Here is a 19,185-nt window from a genome sequence, read left to right as displayed (position 1 = left end):
CGCACGTATTACACATTAAATTTTTCCTACAGTTACCATTGAATATGAAAAGTGGGTAATTATGGGTAAAATTGCCTGAATAATGTAGTAGTGTTTGAATGGCGGGGGGCAGCTGTGTGGTGTGTGCTGTGGTGGCACTGTGCTGTCGTTGTCCTTGGTTATAATATCTACTTAATAATTAGCGCGTTGTGCTTGGTTGCACCTCTGCTCACTATAGCAGCCACAGCAGTCACTGTTACCAACTTCATTTTGATTTTGCTGCACTGGTGCTCCATATAACCTACTAACTATTTTGCGTTGTCATGCTGCAAATCTGGAGTACGCAAAGTACTCACTTTGCGCACTAGTGCGGAAAAGTGATTCTTTGCAGCCTGCAATCAGTGCACAAATGGTCACTTTTCAGGGTATCTGTAGGAAAAGGTATATTACCTGTTTGGGAAACTGAATAAATGAATTTAAAACAAAAGAATAGTAGGCCTACTTGTAGAATACAAGTATTAGACAAAAGAATAGTATTTGTTAGCTTTTTGGTGAGGGCTTCTCTTATTCATCGGATTTTATTTTTAAAAATCCAAGTACCCTTTTTTAAAACTTTTGTTCACAACATGTTTGAACATATTAATGCCATTATATCCAAGTGAGTGAATGAAAATGACATTAATATGTTGAGACATGTTGTGAATAACAGTTTTAAAAAAGGGTGCTTAGATTTTTTATTTCTAGATTCTATTTGTTGAATAGTGCTACTACTGATGCTAAAAATGAAATGAAATCCAGGTAAGTTAGGCTTATCCTTTTTATATTTTATTGAATTAATTTCTTTATATCCAAATGCACTTTTGACAATTATTCTAATTAATGAGATCGAAACATGTCATTGAAATATAAAAAGGGTACTGATTTTCATCAAGTAGTTTATTTTCAAGTAGCCTACAATTTGCTTGCACGTTCAGATAATATAAAAAACAATTAACTTTTAGAATAAATTATACTTTTCTATGATATTATTTTTTCAACGCTTTATAAGCTAATAATAGTATGAATTTTCCATCAATTTAAAAAAGTTATTAGAACAAAAACAGCAAAAAATTGAAAGCAAACTTTTTCCTCGAAGATGTCACATCTTCAATAGCGGGTATTCTCTCAAAAACTAAAGAAGATACAAAAAAAGTTTGTAGAATTAATGTACATTATTATGTACTATAAAATTAATTCTAGTACTGTAAGCTTCAATAACATTAATACTAGTATTGTAAGCTTCAATTTTGTATCGAATATTCATTGTCTTCCAAATTTTTCCTTCTATAACCCTTCGTTGACTGTACTATTATACGTGATTACTGTATAATAATTATTTCAAATATCCAATGAAAACTATATAAATAGCTCTAAGGACCTCTGCTACGGTAACTAAATAGCAGAAGGAAATTTGAAGGCTGAAACAGTCCAAAAATTGTGCCCAGACCGGTAAAAAATCTTCCATCTATTATACGGGAACTGATTATTGGTACAGATTTAATGCTCTGATATTTAATTGGTATCATTTTCTATTATTTCAGATAGCGTTACTACATAGTATCAGTGCAGTGTACGATCAACTCACTCAGGTTCTCTCTCTGCTCGAAGTGGCCAAAACTAGCGTCGACCATGCTGGAAAGTCTACCAACCCGAGATCTGCCTCCCCAGCTGATTCAGGCAAAGCTCAAGGCTATCAGCAATCTCGTCACTGGCGAACTCTTCAAAGATGATGGTAACCTATAATCTATAGTCTATAATCTAAAATCTATATATTTATGGTAAAAGATCCCTACATTATGTAATTCCCAACTTATTTAACACACTTCCTCCAAATATTCGTGACTACTCTAAGAAAGATGTAATGTTGTATCTCAATAATAACATCACAATCAATTTATAAAACTAATAATATTACAATCGTACACATAATTTAAGAAACGTCAAGTTAAAAAAGTGACAGCATATGCTTACATTATTAGAATTTTTCAATTTTTGCTGGCTGCAGTTTTAAAATTTACCTTTTATTGTCACTGCCGCCTGCCTCAACGATAAAAATGTATTATTACTTGTGTAAAACAATTTTTCCCTTTTCCTTTTATTTCATTCCTTTCTAATAAATTTTCGCTATTTTCCTTTTTGTTTAGTGTCATATTTATTTTGTCTCGTTTTTTTGTAACTGGGCACCCGCCGAAAAACCTTCGGGTTTGGCAGGACCCTCAATTGTTTGAATTCGAATAAAATTGTTGATTGATTGATAATATGATAAAGGAAAGAACAGACTACTGGCTTGTACAGGTACGGGATAGGAAATACACGAATGACGCATGAACCACGTCTGAACTACTGGACTGGTTAACTTGAAATTCTGCTTATAGATTCCTAATTTACGGAGGATGGTTGTAGGACTATTTTTAATTATTCAAGATTTTAGTTAGTCGTTTTTAATTAGACCCTTACGGAGCACGGGTTACCTGCTGGTAACACAAAAATATAATGGAAAGTAATAGTAATATAAAGGAAAGAATTGGCTTTACACGTACGGAATAGAAAATTCACGAATGACGTATCGTCACGTCTGAATCACTCAACTGATTAACATGAAATTATAGATTCTATTTAACAAGGATTCTATAACCATAGGCTTACTTTTTATTCTTCAAGATTTCAGTAGGTCAAGTTTTTAGTTTGTCAAGTTTTTAATAAGACCCTTGCGGAGCACGGGTTACCTGCTAGTTGCTAATAATATTCAACAGCACGATCCCTTGATGTTCTCAAATATTGATTTATTTCAATACTTGATACCCTAATACATTCAATTCAACAAAAAATGCATAAGTTAATCAATTTTTTACATAAGACAAATTTATGGAATACTAGTTTATCACAAATTGAATAAATTTCTTCCAATTATTAAAATTATATAATATTCTTTTAACAAAAATAATAATAAGCCTATAACCATTCTCGGTAAATTAAGAATCTTCATTCAAAATTTCAAATTAATGTTTCAAATAGCTGTGATTGAATAAATTTGTATTTTTGATAATTATTGTCAATCAATAGAGTATATTTATATTTTTTAATGGAATAAAGAATTAAAGTTTGTTTGTTTTCCAAATAAATGTCATGTTTTGGCAATTTTAAAGCATTGAATTTTGTTTTCATATTTTCTATCTCAATTTACTGAGTTACAAATTGGGTATACTTCAAACTTATATTTAGTATGTTGTTTGACAGAATCACGCAGTCTACTGTTACTAACATGCTGTAAGCATCTGCGCATGCATTTGAGTAGACGCGATGAGTTGAGGCTGTGCACCGAAATTCTTGGCGAAGTCATCTCATTCATTTTCAAACAGCAACAGGCTTCAGGGAAGGTAAGCATCCTTCATATCAAAACCATGTTATTCAAATATGGATAATTTTGTCGCTCAAAACGATTCATACTTTTCATCTATTCCCCTCCCATTCCCACTCTTTCTTGTGGTCATTCATTCAATTCATTCATTGATACACTGCTGGGCAGTCTTAGTATGTAAGTAGTAGGTGGTGGGGTTACGTTTCAACAGTAGAGCTCTCTGGAGAATAACCCTCGAACTAGGTTGGCAATGTAACGGTTCATTTTTGGTTCAAATTTGCAATTTAACGACTCAGTTTATTGCAAAACTATTAGGAATTTGAACAAAATTCAAACGGATTTAGATTTGTGTTGTTATTCTAAAGGTCACTGTATTTTCAAATTCGTTTCTCGATGCTTCTTTTCCAAAATAGCAAATTCATGTTTAAATAGCTAAAATAAGAAAAACTTGAAGAAATAATGAAATTATGAAAAGCGTATGCTCTCTGTAAAAGCATATAGTTGAGTCCTACGAACTTTCAAGGAAATAGTTCAATCCATTCTTGAGGTATGAGTGTAAGCAATATGCTTATTTTTCAGCTTGTTAGGTGGGTGTGCAGTAGAATCTTAATGTATCATTTATCTATTTTCTATTTTTTGTAATTTTGTATTTTTGCTCATTATTATTCGATTTCCCTAATAAAAGTAAAAGTAAATTCGTATGGCTTTTGTTGGTGGGGAGTCCCTTGCGGGAAGGTCCCACCGCCTCAATATATAATTCAAGCCGTCAATGGGTCTTACGTCTGTCATACTTCAGCCGGGACCGACAGTTTAACGTGCCCGTCCGATAACACGGGAGTGATCAGGTTAAAAAACTTTTATTGATGAGAGGGACCCGAGATCTCTATGCTGCTACGCAAGCACTCTATCCACTAGACCACGGATCACTCATTCTTAATTTTATAATGAACTGGTGTTTGAAGTGGGGTTTTTGTTCTATGTGTTACGGATGAATGAAATGTTAATATATGAAATGTGTTATAAATTTTGACAATTCCCATACTCTGAGTCTCTAGAAATATATTAGAAACAAACAAATTAACAACTGTCAAATTTTCTCTTGTAATTTTGTATTTTTCCTCATTTATTATTTGATGTGACTATCCATTTTATAATAAACTGGTGGTTAAAGTGGGTTTTTACTATATGTGTTATTTGATGTGACTATCCATTTTATAATAAACTGGTGGTTAAAGTGGGTTTTTATTATATGTGTTACAGATAAACAACTGTCTGCATCATGATCTAGAAATAATTTGTCTGAATACGCTGGATATGCTGATACAGACTGTGCTTATCTTGATCGATAGGTCAGCAGCAGTGCTGGTAAGTGCTTCACTATCCATCTCCATTTGATTTCACATCAATCTATTCATGTGCTTCTATTTTTTTCATTCTATTTTTTTCATTGAGATACATGTTTTAATGTTAGTGGAGATGATAGGGAAGCGTACATGTTAATCGGTGTAAGGATATTTTTGAGTACAATCGAGAATCGGAGTTGTCACCACCAGTCAATATATACATTACCAGCGGACAGTATAGCTTCGCTCGCCGTATGTCTAGCCAAGCGGTTCCGCCCCATGGATCCCTGGCTGAATCAGCCAGGAATGAGTCCAGCAGGCTCGCTTTGTTCGCCTGAATTTTCATTCGAGCTTGCTTGCTTCTGTCAAATAGTCTTTCAATCACCAGTTGACTGAGAAACCGTTGTAAAAACGCCGATTAATTTGGGATATTTCTGACGAACTCTTGAAGCCCTTTCTCGAGAAAATTCAGCGAACCAAATTCAATGGAATGCCGCAATTATGACTTGGATCTCACTACAGTTGGAGCTATGTAAGAAATTCGAACATTTTCTGTCAATTAGTTCCAGAAAAAGCTCAGAAAACGCAGAAAAACTCTGAGAACGTTGAAAAAAACCAGGTATAACAATAAAAAACCGTTTATTCTGAGCGTATTTCCAAAGTTCCTTCAAGACAAAATTTCTAGACCGTGTAGCTAAACTTTAAGTATAAAATGTTTTGAATTTCCGCCAAATTAAAAGTGTTGACCTTTTCTTGGCGGGATGCCGCCGTCAGTGGCACCAAATAGTCACTGTTAAAATTTCCACCTCCCACAAATTCAAAATTTTATCCTCATCCCTGCTGGGAAGTCTTATGATATGTGATCGTTGATTGAAAATATGACGCTCTTATCAATGACCAATTTCAATAAATAATAAAATTCGTTATTTTTTTTTTGCTCGCAGGGCAGCCTAGTTGCTTGTCTAATAGGGCAGCTGCAACTGCTGGACGAAGGCCACTATCAGCGTCTGTGGGAGGAGCTGCGCGACCGGAAGCCACTCAAAGACTTCCTGCTGCGCGCGTTCCTGGTGCTGCGCGACCTGCTCAAACAGGATGTGTTTCCGGTGGACTGGTTCGTGATGAAGGCGGCCGCCAATGCTGTCGTTCTGGCCGCACTCAAGGAGCTCGCACAACCGCTTGTCTTCTGCTTCCTCGAGTCGCGCTGTCAGTTCGATCATCAGGTTGGTGTAACTGCCCGAACTAGTATCCCAAAATAGTTTCCGGGAAAATAATAGAATTCAACTACGTATAATCTAGGTCATGAGCTTTCCATGACAAATTGGTCTAAGTGAAGACCTAAAAATTTAAGCGAGAACTCTCTTTAATTCGTACTTTCTGGATGTTTTTATACACCATGGAAGGGGAAAATAGTTACAGTGTACTATGATATCTCCATTGATGAGGTCATCAACAGGAAATTACATAGACTGACAGACGAAATTAATGTCTTTTGACAAAGTATTTAGTTAAATTCAGTATTGGACGTCAGCGTCCAGCGTCAACGCAATTAATTCACAAAACACAAAAATACAATGAGAAAAAATCTGGTGTGGTACACTCACACAACTTTCCTTGCTCATATTTGAAACTACGATCAGACTTCTGTATAATATGTTTATATATAATTGTTTTCAGAGTACTTTTTCCTTTGTGTAAACTGTGAAATTCAATGATTTTTTTTAGTCGTCATTTTTTAAAGTCGTCGAAACAGCTGTTCTACAGATGAAATAACTCGACTTTGTGTTCTTTTTATGAACTGCGCTACCTACCTACCTCATGCACGAGAAGGAGGTTACTAAGTTTATTTCTCAAGGATGGGGTGGACCCCCATTAGTTTCCCAGAAAGAAGACTCATGCCAGTTGATAGAGCTGATAAATAACTATACAGGGTATGAATTTGAAAAAAATCGGTCAAGTTATTTTTGAGAAAATCGTGGAAAACATGGTTTTTTAGTAATTATCCGCCATTTTTCTCAAGAATATTACGGAGCTCCTGCAATTTTCCCAGAAATGAGACTCATTTCAGTTGATAGGGCTTATAAATAGCTATCCATGGCATGAATTTGAAGAAAATCGTTAGAGCCGTTATCGAGAAAACCAAGAATAACATGGCTTTTTAGTCATTATCCGCCATTTTTCTCAGTAATATTACGGATCTCTTGTAATTTTCCCAGAAATGAGACTCATTTCAGTTGATAGGGCTTATAAATAGCTATCCATGGCATGAATTTGAAGAAAATCGTTAGAGCCGTTATCGAGAAAACCAAGAATAACATGGCTTTTTAGTCATTATCCGCCATTTTTCTCAGTAATATTACGGATCTCTTGAAATTTTCCCAGAAATGAGACTCATTTCAGTTGATAGGGCTTATAAATAGCTATCCATGGTATAAATTTGAAGAAAATCGTTTGAGCCGTTTTCGAGAAAACCGTGAAAAACATGGTTTTTTAGTAATTATCCGCCATTTTGAATTCAATTTTATTGAATTTCTTATTGTCAGATCCTCATGGTATAAGGACCTTAAGTTTAAAATTTCAAGTCAATCGGTTAATTAGGAATGGAGTTATCGTGTTCACAGACATATACACACACATACACACACACACACACCACACACACACACACACACACACACACAACACACACACACACAACACACACACACACACACACACACACACCCAAAAATCATGTTTTTGGACTCAGGGGGCCTTGAAACGTATAGAAAACTTGAAATTAGGGTACCTTAATTTTTTTTGGAAAGCAATACTTTCCTTACCTATGGTAATAGGGCAAGGAAAGTAAAAAACAATATACAATTAAACAATATTATAATAACAGTTACAATAAACGTAATTGCTAAAATAAATTGTTATCTGCAACAAAACCCGTTTTGCGTCATTTTCACTGATGTTTAAACTTAATATTACTATCCAATGATATATAGAAATAAATTGAATCACAGTAACATTTATATTCCAGGTGTGGAGCAATTATTTCACTTTGGCAGTTGCGTTTCTCACCCAACCTTCGCTGCAGTTGGAGAAGTTCAGTGATGTGAAGAGAGAGAAGGTGATAGCCAAGTATGGAGACATGCGTGTCTTGATGGGATTCCAGATTCTATCGGTCTGGTCCAAGCTAGGTAATCATTTAAAAAAATGATATTAGAATAGAATATTTTATTGAATAGATTGATTTGATCTCTGATGAGATGTTTTGTATTTTGTTGTATTGCTGATGTAAACAATAAAACTTGAAACTTGAATACAGTAGAGCCAGAATAGGGTAGAAAAATTTCCACAGTAGAAAAGAGTGGAATAGAATAGGGTGGAATAAAATAATATAGAATAGATTAGAATATTTTTTTCCTACAGTTACGTTGAAAAGTGGCCATTGCTGCACTGATTACAGAACGCAAAGAATCACTTTTCCGCTCTAGTGCGGGAAAAATTTTTCTGCACTCCAGATTTGCAACATGGCAACACAAAATACTTAGTAGGTTATATGGAGCAACAGTGCAGCAAAATCAAAATGAAGTTGGTAACAGTGGCTGCTGTGGCTGCTATAGTGAGCAGAGGTGCAACCAAGCACAACGCGCTAATTATTACATTATATATTATAACCAGGGACAACGAGGACTTTAGGATTTTAGGATTAAGGTTTTTATCAATAATAAAATTACACAGAAAAACATTTGATGCATTTCAGGCAATTTTACCCATAATTACCCACTTTTCATATTCAATGGTAACTGTAGGAAAAACTTAATGTGAAATACGTGCGCAAAGTTCCTCTGCTGCACTCAAGAAACCATTCCGCCCTCGCCTACGGCTCGGGCGTAAACGTTTCTTTCGGTGCAGCAAACTGTCACTTTGCGCACTAGTTGCACAAATAACTATTTGCTGATGATGCTTACATGAACTTCCATTTTGTGTTTGTTAAATTGGGTGATTGATGAGATGAAACGTCCAAGTCTACCGGCGAACGCACGACAATCAGGCACGACTGAAGATAGTAATGGCAATAAAATTGGCAACAATGCCGTTATATAATATTTCCAATGACTTTATAACGTGAATCTCACTGTTAATGATCAATGTATTCATTTACGAAAAGATTGAAGCAATCAGGATTTCTGCTTATAATAACTATAGTAGGCTAAAAAATCTTGAAATGATCAAAGCTACTCATTTAAAAATTGGAAAGTAATTTGTGTAAAATTGGAATATCATACTACGGTCCTAAATAACTTAATTCATCAATAGTTGAGTTGGGTTCAAAGACTACAAAAGTTGAGAATTTTACAAAAAAACTTGGTTTTCTTGTTGTAGGAGAGCATAAAGTGAACTTTATCCCGTCTATGGTGGGGCCTTTCCTCGAGGTTACCCTCGTTCCTGAGCCGGAGCTGAGAAAAGCGACTCTGCACATATTTTTCGATATGATGGATTGCGAGCAGAGAATACACGGAAATTTCGATCAGGTTTGCAAATTTACTTATATTTTTTGCCATTTTTACTACTAATTTTGTTGATATTCAAAGAATATTATCACTCATTGTACTAATTAAATGTCAACGCTCATTTCAACACATTACAGACTGAATTTGATTCTACTAATAAAATTAAATCACCCTTTTAATATTTATTATATTTTTTGTTTAATTAGATATTAGAAGGATGCTATGATTTTCAATTCTATTTGTACATACAAGTAGCCCTAAATAACAAAGTAAACATTGATTCTACTAATTACCGTATTCAATCAATAATATTTGAGATGTATTTTCACTTATTAAGTTTATAATATATTATTATTACACTGGTTATTACTAATGTGCGCTTTCAAATTTTCCCATTTCCATCTTAATTGTAATTTTACCTTTATTTTACAGTGAAAATTGTTATTGTGTATCGATCACCACAATAGACTGATATGATTTCAATTCTACTAATGTATTAGTGCATCAGTATAGTGCCTTAGTGTATATACTAACTAGTGTATCATGATTTGTTCCATACTCTCTCAATTATGTAATGTGTAATGCATTAAAATCAGTTTAGGCTATTTGTTCTACGAATAGATAGTTGATCAAATCAAATCAAATCAAATTTTATTCACAATTTCAAAAAAAAAACAATTTAGGGTCCTGCCAAACCTGTAGGTTTTTCGGCGGGTGCCCAATCACAAAAACAATATTAAGAACATAATTAGGTAAGTTTACTAGGAATTTTTATGACATTCGAAGTTCGAAATAAATAAAGAAAAAGACAATATGTAATGTAATAAAAACAGGAAAGTATAAACTAAAAAATAACTTTACAAAGTTTGTTGAATAAGAAAAATCAACTGAAAAGTATGAAAAAGAAGAAGAAAAATAGAAGGATTGTTTCACACTATCTTGATAAAACATTTCATCGCTGAGGCAGGCGGCAGTGTCAACAATGAGAAAAATAGAATTTCAGCCAGCCAGAACTTAGAAATAATATAAAAACTCGCTGGTAATTGTGTAGCCAAATAATAGTAACAATAATAATAATATATATTATAGATAATCTAAGTATATAATAAAATTATAAGTTTAGTGTGTTCGCATTAATATTAAGATACATCATTATGTCCTTTTTAGTGTAGTCTCGAATATTTTGGGGAAGTCTATTGATTGCTGAATTATTCTAATTATTTTTTTCATTTCAGGTGGAATCTGAACTAATCGATAAACTAGATATTTTAGTCAGCGAAAATAAAGGAGATGATGAATACAGGCAGCTATTCAACACAATGTAAGTTGACTTTGATGCTGTCAGAATTGAACAAGATATACAATTCCTCATAATACATGTGTTTTGAATTTTGAATGTATCCACTTATTATGGTGATTTAAAAATATATATGATTAGTTTTATCATTCTAAAAATAATAATTGATCTGTCAAGTATCTATGAAAGTTTCACAAGATTTCACTCATCTAAGTTTCACTTATCACTTATCTAAGAAAGCTTTTTCACTTTCTTCTCTATGATAGTTACACAAATGCTAGTACAATCTGCTATGAAATTCATTGATGATTGAAATAAATAATTCAGAAACTCCCTCTTTTCAATATTAGTCAAATGTTCAACTCCTACAAAAAATCTTATAATATGTGAGATGTTCAAATTATAATTTTGATGTTGCATATTTGAAAAAATGGAGTCATGATAAGAAGATTATAAACTTCATCCATGCTGAATACATAATCTATTGTGCCTTGTAGAGTAGATGGTTTAGATGGAAATTATTATTGGATTGAAGATACTGATTTTCGTACATGCAATTGTTTTGATTTAATTTGCAAAATTCACAAATCATATTTATTAATTGTTATAAATTTTTCAACTTTTTAATGAGCTGTATCTATATTTCCATGCCTGAATTGCAGGGAACACCTCAGTACTGTGTAAGTTTACCCACGAAAATCATATTGCCTGGTTTTGAACTGTAGAAAGTTTCCTTACCAATACTATTTTTTGTTGTACTTATTTTTGCTTCTCTTGTAGTGAAATATACTATTATGAATTTCATTGAACTTTCTGCTAGTTTTACTTATGTTGAATCGGTTTTTATGGTTTATGGTACAGTTAATATTGGTTATACTTCATTACAGAAGTCCTTTATTTGTTATAGATTTTATGAAACCTTTTCTTGATTGTAAGTCTTCTGCTAAAAATCTTTGGTAGTACATTATGTATTATTACAGTATTTCAATTATTATTTTCCAATACCTTATGTTGTAGTATTGTAGATTTTTAAAAAGGTTTTGGTGAGTATTGTTTATTCCTAGTAGTAGTATTACAGGTATTTTATTCAAATTCTGTTGTATTATATTAGAATTTTCTTCTATATTCGCTGTTATTATGGTGTTAGAGATTTTATGAAAACAAGTAACTAATATAGGAAAAAGGCCACCTTAAACTAATACCTGACACAATTTTTTGTTAATTCACAGTATTATCCACGTCTAGTGTTTGTTATCATTTTTTTCTATATTGCTGTATCTCTGTATTACCTCAAATAGGCCCAACAGTAAGCTGAGCCTGTTGATCTTCTTTCAATCATTCAAATGATTTGTGAATTGATAAATTCATAAATAAATGAATGTGGAATGAATAAACATATGAAATTTCATAATAATTATTGGTGTACGGTTTAGATACTTGTATTAAGGTAAATACTGTATTTTGTATTGTCAGCACTTGTATAATACTGGTCTCTTTTGCAAAATATGTAAAATAAAGTTTTCATGCTCATGTCATTTAAAATAAGGTTTTAAATATATCGTATTTATGAGATAACGTTTAGTAAGAAGTTCAAGATATCTCTAGAAACATTACCAATACAGTTTCCACATTTATATCTGCAGACAAAATAATGAATTTGTTGTTTCTTGAGAACAAACATCGTTTGCAGTCTGCTGTTGTTTTTTAATTGAGAAATAAAGTTTACAATAGAGTACCCTGGGAATGTCTAATAGAAAAACCTAAAGTTAAAGTCGTAGATAATACGAAAAAATAACATTTTACTCAGTTCAATTAATGATTTAGTTTAATTCAGTTTTGCTTATAATAGTACCTACTACATTTCTAAATTATACGTTCAGTAATATTTGATTCCTTTCAATTTTCTTTTTGTAGACCTTATGCGTGTATAAAGCTGATCAGTGTATAAATTGTGTACAAGTAAGTAATGTTAAGTTATGTCAAGACTCCACGTCGGCGTACGAGTTTTATTTTGCCGACGTGTAGCACAATTCTGTTATTCAAATATATTATTTGTACCATGTATTTTGTGTACTATAAACATTTGATTTGATTTGAGAACAAAATATTGTTTGCAGTCTTCTAGATCGTGTGCAAAGTGAAGATCCAGCGTGGAAGGAAAATGGCTCAGCTTTCATCAGCTCAGTTACTAGATTACTCGAAAGACTTCTGGATTACCGCAGTGTCATACAAGGAGATGAGAATAGGGATAAAAGGATGTCTTGTACTTTCAACCTCCTGGTGAGTGACACATGAAACTACTATCTCAAAATAAAAAATCAAATCATTAAACACAATACACAATTAATTAATTGAAATAATTCACTATCAGCTCTAACTCAATAAAATAAAAAAAATTTAAACTTGTGCTATCTGATACAAGAGAGAAGTAAATAATACTTTTCCTACAGTTACGTTGAAAAGTGGCCATTGTTGCACTGATTACAGAACGCAAAGAATCACTTTTCCGCTCTAGTGCGGGAAAAATTTTTCTGCACTCCAGATTTGCAACATGGCAACGCAAAATACTTAGTAGGTTATATGGAGCAACAGTGCAGCAAAATCAAAATGAAGTTGGTAAAAGTGACTGCTGTGGCTGCTATAGTGAGCAGAGGTGCAACGAAGCACAACGCGCTAATTATTATTCATTATATATTATAACCAAGGACAACGAGGACTTTAGGATTTTAGGATTAAGGTTTTTATCAATAATAAAATTACACAGAAAAACATTTGATGGATTTCAGGCAATTTTACTTATAATTACCCACTTTTCATATTCAATGGTAACTGTAGGAAAAACTTAATGTGAAATACGTGCGCAAAGTTCCTCTGCTGCACTCAAGAAACCATTCCTTTCTTTCGGTGCAGCAAACTGTCACTTTGCGCACTAGTTGCACAAATAACTATTGATTCAGGATGATTTTTAGATATAATTTCTTCTAACTCTTCTTGAGTGTCTTCTTTTATCGTTTCCACTATGATAAACGAAACAGTTTCCACTTTGATATTGTCATCATGAGAACTCAACAACTATTCAGATTGCTACTCTTTCCTGCACACAGGCTTCTTGCCCATGCATGGAAAAATGTTTGTTATTTTTATTTGAAATACATTAGTATTGTAACATGAATAAATATATAAATAAATAATAAATTTTTCTTTGGCAGCTGATATTTCCTCATTTCTTTCACTTCAATCCCTTTCTTTGTACCGGTAGTTCACTATCGTCCTCTCTTCTTTTTTCACTTTCTTTGTCCATTCTATTTCCAGTTCTACTTTCTACATAATTAATTAAAATTTGAATACCTTAGACTATTGAACAGTTTAATCTGCAGCAATAATTTTCATGAATTTGTTAATGGTCTTTGGGGAATTTGTATCGAACGAAGTGACCTCTGCCAATTACTGCTTTCTTTTTCTTATTTTCACCCTATTAAGTTATCTCACTTTCCCTTCAGTTTTCAAAACTACTCCTCTCTTATTTTCCTCTCTTGTATTTCATCATTTTCCTTGTTCTGCTCCCTTGAAATTTTCAATCTATTAATTTATCTCATTTTCTCTTTCGTTTTCAACACATGTTGTATTGTGATATGCCACATACTGCCAAACTATGCTTGATTATCTAGTGCTCTGTGATTCAATAAATTCTATTCTATTTTATTCTACACGACTCTCTTATTTATATCTCTTGTATATCATCATTTTACCTGTTCTTCTTTTTTAAAATAGTCAACCTATTAAATTATCTCACTTCAATTTATGTTTCAACTATGCTCAAATACTACATTTCCTCTTATTTTTAATCATAGAATGTATTTAAAAGAACGGTTTTCTGCTATATTACCCCTCAACATTTAAAATTTACAACATGAAAAATCTATATGGTGGACCTGGTTAACCTTCACCAAGGGAAGTCTCTTCAAACTCAAACTCTTCTATTAAAATGATGATTTTGTAGAAGTTCAAATCTAATTTTAAACTTTTCATCCTCTAATTTAAACTTTTTTATCTTCAGGACTATATGAAACAAAAAATTAATCTTCAAACTCAAACTCTTTCATTAGAATAATGATTTTGTTGAAGCTCTAATCCAATCTAAACTTTTTCATCCTCTAATGTAAACTTTTCATCCTCAGGACCTAAGAAACAAAAAATGAATCTTATCCAATCTGAAATATTTTATTCTGTTGACAGAACTTCTACAAGAACGAAATCAACCGCAAAGAAATGTATCTGCGCTACATTTTCAAGCTCCACGCACTGCACATCTCGGCCGACAACTTCACTGAGGCCGGCTTCACACTGAAGCTGTACGCCGATTCGCTCAGCTGGTCTGGGACCTCACCGCTCCTCAACGACCCTGAGGCACCTCAAGGTCAACCCGAATGGCAACGCAAAGAGGTGATTTTCCACATTCATATTTAATAATTATTATTACCGTGCCAAGGAAGTAATATCATTTTCATTATATGAGCCCGTCCATTGATATTAGCTATTAGTATTATAACAATTCTGTATTCTGTGATATTAGGTAATATCACCATGTACCTAATATTACGTTTATTTTCAAATTTTGAGTAGGCCACACTTACATCCATTTTCAGTCAACTGTGCTTCTAGTACCCTACTTCATAAGTAAAACAGGTTGTCAAAAAGTAAAACAAGTTGAAATATTTTAAATAACTCAATATTATCAAGTTTTTAACGTTAGTTGGGTGCAATTTTTTCTATTCCTTCTAATTTCTTAACTTCTGGTTTTTATACTTTTCAACATTTATCAAGAAATAAAAATAAATAAAATAATATAATATAAAATATAAGTAATATCATATAAAATAATATCATATCATATAAAATAAAATTTATAATATATAAAATAATCAAAAATTATTTATCAAGAAATAAAAAATCAAAGTACCCTTTTTAAAATTTGTTAAAAGGGTACTTGTATTTTTTATTTCTTGATAAATGTTCAAAAGTATAAAAACTCCTCTAAATATATACATTTGAAAGTATTAACAAGGAAGCTTCAAGTGTAGTGCGTATACTTCTTCGTTCTCTGACGCAATAACTATAAAAAATATATTATCGATGTGAAATGCAGAAAGTGTAAATACAAATGATTTATGAGTTGTAAAATCACTTCCCGATGGCTCGGAACCCACTTAAAACAACTGTAGGTCCGTTCATCTATCATTGTCATCCGCCTCATTACCCACGCACAAGCCTAGAGCTCATGCGGGCATCACCCTCAGCTCTTCTCAATCAGTTTGTGGTTCTGAGTCAAAATATATATTATAAGAGAAAGTTCTTCAAATATAAGAATAAATCTTTAGTTTTCATTATGTGATTCAATTTTTAAATTTTTATTTATTAATTTTCATTCCATTCTGTTTTATGTAGGTGCTGTTCCACCTGATTGTCAAGTACTTCGACAGAGGCAAGTGCTGGGAAAACGGAATTCCTTTGCTGAAAGAGCTGGCAGAACTGTATGAGAAGAGGTTGTACGATTACGCCAAGCTGGGTGTGGCTCTACAGACGCAGGCACGCTTTTATGACAACATCCTGCATCAACTGAGGCCTGAGCCGGAGTACTTCCGGGTTGGGTTCTATGGACTCAGTTTCCCCATGTTTTTGAGGGTGAGTTTATTGATTTATTGAAAATATGTATGTAAAAAACTAAAAATCCCCAGTTTCTAGGACACATTACTGACTATAATGAAGCAATAAACCTGTAGATTTATTGGCTCATTAGATTTAAAAAATGTCCTATAGTGAGGTCCACGTTATAATGACATTTTTGATAAGCAATGGTATTGCTATCCTTGTCTATCATTCAACAAATCGGATAGCGCTATCTTTTTCTCGCTTCGCTCTGTTGCCAGATCGGCTTTTAACAATGTAGAATTAATAATTAACAAAATATTCCATCTCTATTATGAAAATTCATTATGAAATTATTGAAAAATATAATTCCTTGCTTAATGAAATATAATTGATTATTTTAAACGAGAATGAACAATTAATATAACATGTATCAGCTACCGTCATTGACAAGATTCTACTACTTACTGTTTGATAGCGATGTTCCACTCATACTTACAACAAGCCATGTTCACACAATATTCTCTATTAATTATCAATTTTCATCAATTCCAGATAAGTAATTTAAATAGGGCTACTTGAATGCTTAATTATATAAATCTATAACAAGGGTACCTAGTAATTCTCTTTCAACTATCAATTTGAATTCTCAATGATGATAAAAAATACAACAGTCTCAGATTTATACATCAATATATCAATCGCTTATTTAGAGTGCTATATTGTTATATAAGTGTTCAAATTGATTCTAATTTAGACTGCTACATCGTTACGGTATATACATTTCTAAATTGATTCAATAAATGGAAGTTTGTTATTTGTAAGACAAATATAGGAATATTATTCTAATCTATTGCCATTTTGTTTCTCAGAACAAGGTGTTCATCTACAGAGGCCTTGAATACGAGCGGGTGGAGACATTCACACAACGGATGCAAATGGAATTCCCATTGGCGCAAATCCTCACCAAAAACACACCACCGACTCACACCGAACTCCATTCCAACGTGCAGTACATACAGATTTGCAACGTCAAACCACTACCAGAAAGTGGTCCACCTTGTGTCGAGGGAGCACCTTCTATAGCTTCTGTGCCACACAAAATCGCAAGGTTCTATCAGGTGAACCAGGTCTCGAGATTCCAGCTGGATCGACCCAACCACAAGCCACCGATTGATAAGGATAACGAGTTCAAGAGTATGTGGTTGGAGAGGACTCTGTTGGTTACATCTGACTCCTTGCCAGGGATTTTGAGATGGTTTGAAGTGGTGCAGATGACTGTGGAAGAGGTGCCTCCAGTTCAGTTCGCCTGTGAAACAATGCAGAATGTCAACTCGGATCTAAGTCAGCTGATTGCTGCATACACTTTGGATCCGAAACGTAGTATAAACATGTTGAGTATGCGGCTTTCAGGAACTCTGGATGCGAATGTGATGGGAGGCATCGCCAAGTACCAGGAAGCGTTCTTCTCAGCCGACTACATCAGGAACCATCCTCAGTACACGTCACATGTGCATAGGTTGCACTCGTTGATCCTGGAGCAGGTGGAGATCCTGGAGAGTGGTCTGGTGGTGCATGGTCAGCTGGCACCGCCCGATGTGCAGCCTCTCCACAAGAGACTTCTGGACCGACTGGACAGGCTGCGGCATTCCCTGAAGCGCCCAGCTGACAGCATTGTGCACTCGCCGCTCCCCCCACTGCCTGTGGATCATCGGCAACAGGTGGCACAGAAACCTGTGCCCAATGAGGAGTACTGCAACACAGTGTCTGGCGTTTACGGACATCTGGCTGCATGTGAGACTGGTGATGACATCTACAGCAAGCCCATGGAGATCCTGGAGACAATGGATGCCAACGATGGTGCCTCTCCACCGCCGGCAATACCTCAACGACCCAAATCCTCCAATTATGGGGTGGCGGAGGTTGAGGGGGAGGGTGGAAATGTGAGACGGCACCAAAGAACCCTCAGCAGAGGTCACCAGCGGATGTCATCAAACGACCGGGAACTGATTTTGGAAGGGGGTTTGAGTGGTGAGGAAGCTCCTCCCCTTCCCCCTCGTGCCCCGGACAAACGCAACAGCGGCGAGGTCCCCCCCGCGCCTCCTAAACGCCTCCCAGGGCGCAAAGACTCGGAGCCGGCTGACTCTTCACTGACCACCCTGATGAGGGACTCGGGCTACTCGGAGCAACTGAACAACCTCTCGGGGTACGAGGAGTGGGTGCTGCCTCCAGCCGTCTCCCCCCGCTCCACTGCACCCCCTGCTCCCCCACCCATCCCCCCCAAGTCTGGTGCCCCGGGACAAAACCCCGACGAGGAGAACGGGGAGCCCAACATTCCTCCTCCCCATCCGGAGAACTATTCTGTGCCAAGGATTATGAATATTTTGGATTGAGAATGTTGTAACCTAGTAATATTAAGGTGAGTTCTAGCATAGAGAAAAGATATTACAAGAAGATATCTCGTGGTATAGGGCGTTTATGTCCAAATTTCACTGTTAACTCAAGCCGATAGTTCTAGTAGCTTAGTTATTTTTCGTGACGCTGGTAGTCACTCATACCATAGAGAAACAATAACATAAGTAGATATTCCATGGTATAGGGCGTTTATGTCGCTACTTTTACTGTTATCTCAAGCTGATAGTCCACGTAGTTCTTTCCTGTAAAGCTTCATGACGCTGGTAGTCTCTCATATTGTGCCGTTCATAGTCTATGATTAAAGCTGGATTCTCACATATCAGTATCAGAGAGCGGGTGCGGTTCCAAGTAAAAATATTATTCTCATGAATTCTAATGGGACCGTTCCCACTTAGCTCGGCCAAGCGAGTATGAATAGTCTCATTAGAAACCATGAAATAGTTATTTGTGCAACTAGTGCGCAAAGTGACAGTTTGCTGCACCGAAAGAAACGTTTACGCCCGAGCCGTAGGCGAGGGCGGAATGGTTTCTTGAGTGCAGCAGAGGAACTTTGCGCACGTATTTCACATTAAGTTTTTCCTACAGTTACCATTGAATATGAAAAGTGGG

General features: G+C 34.7%; 1 protein-coding gene across 1 annotated transcript in view; it reads left to right on the top strand.

Moving 5' to 3' along the window:
* Positions 1 to 18,710, top strand: part of LOC111050609 (dedicator of cytokinesis protein 3) — a 135,856-nt gene extending 117,146 nt beyond the window's left edge. The window contains 13 exon segments of the mRNA XM_039440297.1: positions 1,560 to 1,631; positions 1,633 to 1,750; positions 3,256 to 3,395; positions 4,637 to 4,741; positions 5,664 to 5,939; positions 7,742 to 7,901; positions 9,091 to 9,239; positions 10,454 to 10,539; positions 11,178 to 11,195; positions 12,633 to 12,795; positions 14,752 to 14,958; positions 15,961 to 16,197; positions 17,034 to 18,710. Coding sequence (XP_039296231.1) covers positions 1,560 to 1,631; positions 1,633 to 1,750; positions 3,256 to 3,395; positions 4,637 to 4,741; positions 5,664 to 5,939; positions 7,742 to 7,901; positions 9,091 to 9,239; positions 10,454 to 10,539; positions 11,178 to 11,195; positions 12,633 to 12,795; positions 14,752 to 14,958; positions 15,961 to 16,197; positions 17,034 to 18,554 — 3,252 coding nt within the window. The 3' untranslated portion in view covers positions 18,555 to 18,710.
* Positions 18,711 to 19,185: the final 475 nt, after the last annotated feature.

The sequence above is a fragment of the Nilaparvata lugens genome, chromosome 13 (assembly GCF_014356525.2).
Source record: "Nilaparvata lugens isolate BPH chromosome 13, ASM1435652v1, whole genome shotgun sequence".
Lineage (NCBI taxonomy): Eukaryota > Metazoa > Arthropoda > Insecta > Hemiptera > Delphacidae > Nilaparvata > Nilaparvata lugens.
Note: the sequence above shows the minus strand (reverse complement) of the source record. Positions and strands in the feature narration are given on the sequence as shown.